The sequence below is a fragment of the Asparagus officinalis genome, chromosome 8, assembly GCF_001876935.1.
Source record: "Asparagus officinalis chromosome 8, Aspof.V1, whole genome shotgun sequence".
Lineage (NCBI taxonomy): Eukaryota > Viridiplantae > Streptophyta > Magnoliopsida > Asparagales > Asparagaceae > Asparagus > Asparagus officinalis.
Window position 1 is genome coordinate 94,633,539 of NC_033801.1, and position 2,350 is coordinate 94,635,888.

At 41.9% G+C, this 2,350-nt stretch overlaps 1 protein-coding gene across 1 annotated transcript in view; it reads right to left on the reverse strand.

Moving 5' to 3' along the window:
• Positions 320 to 2,350, reverse strand: part of LOC109819463 (malate dehydrogenase, chloroplastic-like) — a 5,138-nt gene continuing 3,107 nt past the window's right edge. The window contains exon 2 of the mRNA XM_020385203.1: positions 320 to 1,922. Coding sequence (XP_020240792.1) covers positions 659 to 1,897 — 1,239 coding nt within the window. The 5' untranslated portion in view covers positions 1,898 to 1,922 and the 3' untranslated portion in view covers positions 320 to 658. The remainder of the gene's footprint in view (positions 1,923 to 2,350) is intronic.

The following is a 2,350-nucleotide window of genomic DNA, read 5'->3' on the forward strand; positions in this document are numbered from 1 at the left end:
ATGTCAAATCGTTTAGTCACTCAGTCCAGACAAGCAACAGCATATTTACAAAACTAACTTATCTCTATCATTAGCTATTCTTATAACTATGAGATATTATCCACAGGGGATTTGAGAGAAAATTATCTGCAGAAGATTGACAAAATCAAATGGTCTTCGTTCTTGAGGAGTCAATGTTCACTCCAAATTGCCTTTGCCTTCTTTCTATTTATTTATTCTCTCGGATTCCTCCAGGAAAAGGACGCTCAGCATGCTTTTTTCGCACTCATGCATGTAACATAATTCACAAAAGATAAAAGAAAATAAATTAATGGCAATATCACAAATGACAATTCTGAACGTGATTGAAATTGACATGCAACTCCCAGAGGCCAATGGTTTTTACTGTTATGACATGTGGAACAAAACACTAACAAGATTCAATCTTGTGTAGAAAAAAAAAGAAGATGAAATAAGTCGCATGCTACATTCCCCATGGAATAAGCCATGATTTTCCTCTTTCTATCATTAACATGCTCCAAACTCATTAACCTCTCCTAAATCCCATTGAAGGGATGACTAGTTGGAACTACAACTGCAAAACTGCAAAGACTGGTACCTCATAGTTATTTCTTGTATGACCATTTGATAAGAAGGAAGACAGAACAGAATGTGAGCATCAATTAGCAGCTGCCGCCGCCTGCTTTTGGACAAACGCTACGCCCTTCTCGATGCTGGCCTTTAGCTCAGGCTTGAGGGCTTCCAGAGCTTTTGCCTCGTATTCAGTTATCCCTTGGAGGTCAGCAGATATCACAGCCTCAACTCCCTTCTTCCCAAGCTTAATTCTTGAAGCAAAGAAGGGCAGATCAGTGAGTTCAGACTGAACGAATGCGCACTCGTAAACATCACCGTCACCATCCAAAGCTCGAAGAGACGACTCAACAAATCTAGCAGCTGCATAAGCCATGGATAAAGTTGCAGACCCAGCACCAGCTTTTGCCTCGACCACTTCAGTTCCAGCATTCTGGATTCTCACAGTCAGTTGTTCCACTTGTTCATCTGTGAACGTCACTGATGGCCTTGTCCTTGACAGCAAGGGCAAGATGGTAATCCCAGCATGACCTCCTATGACAGGAACATCCACATCAATGAGCTTGAGGTTCTTCTTCTGAGCAACAAACGTGTTAGCTCTAACAACATCAAGTGTCGTAACACCAAAAAGCTTCTTTGGGTCATAAACTCCTTTCTGCTTCAGAACCTCAGCAGCTATAGGGACAGTGGAATTGACAGGGTTGCTAATGATGTGAATAAAAGCATTTGGAGCATTATCAGCTACAGCTTCAACCAGTGACTTCACGATATTGGCGTTAATGTTGAATAGGTCATCACGGGTCATGCCCGGTTTCCTTGGAACTCCTGCAGGGATGACAACCACATCAACTCCTTTTAAGCAATTGGCCAACTCTGATGGCCCTGTGAAATCCAAGACTTGAGAAGGAGTATTGCAGTGGCTGAGATCAGCTGCTACTCCTTTGACATTTGCAATATCATAGAGATGCAGCGACGAGACAAGAGGAGACATCTTGATCAGAAGAGCCAGCGGCTGACCAATGCCTCCAGCTGCTCCAAGGACGGCCACCTTAAAAGATGCTTGAGGCTGGAGATTTGCAGTGCTCTGCTTCTGCTGCATTTTTGGGACAGCTGAAGCCCAGAGAGCGGCGTTGCCCTCCTTGCCCAAAAAGGATGCATCTGTTTCAAAGTTAACAGATGATGCTGCCTTCAGACCACTGAAACACTTGAAGGATTTTGGGGAGTAAAAGCTCAAGGACAAGGGCTTCGATTTTGATCCCAAGCCAGCCTGAGGGCCATAAGAAATGACAGAGCCGATAGAAACAGTTGAAATTGCTGATGATGCCATCTTATGATGTGGGTTATCAAAAAGCCTGTAAAGAGTACGAAAGGTTCATGGATAATGCATACACCAACCATGATACTTATTCAGAATAGGCAAATGTTCATTTGCATATCAGTGGAGAAGGAATTTGCACCAACAAAAATCACATAAGACGAGCAAAAATTGAACTTCTTTACGCATGTTAGAAGCAAAATCTCCGATCTAGTTGCTAGAGGCAGATTTGCAAACTCCCAAACTAAGTAATGAAGGTTTGCTAGTATAACATCCAAATAGTCTTCCCACTTAATTCAATAATCTGATACTACCTAATACCATGGCAACAATAATAAAGCCTCAAAACAACTCCAACAGAAAGCACATATATGCAGACCTTTCCTCAAATATGAAATATGACTGGAAAAAAGACGAGCCAAATCTTTCTTGGATGTGTAGATGAAAATGCTTAAAATAATCTAT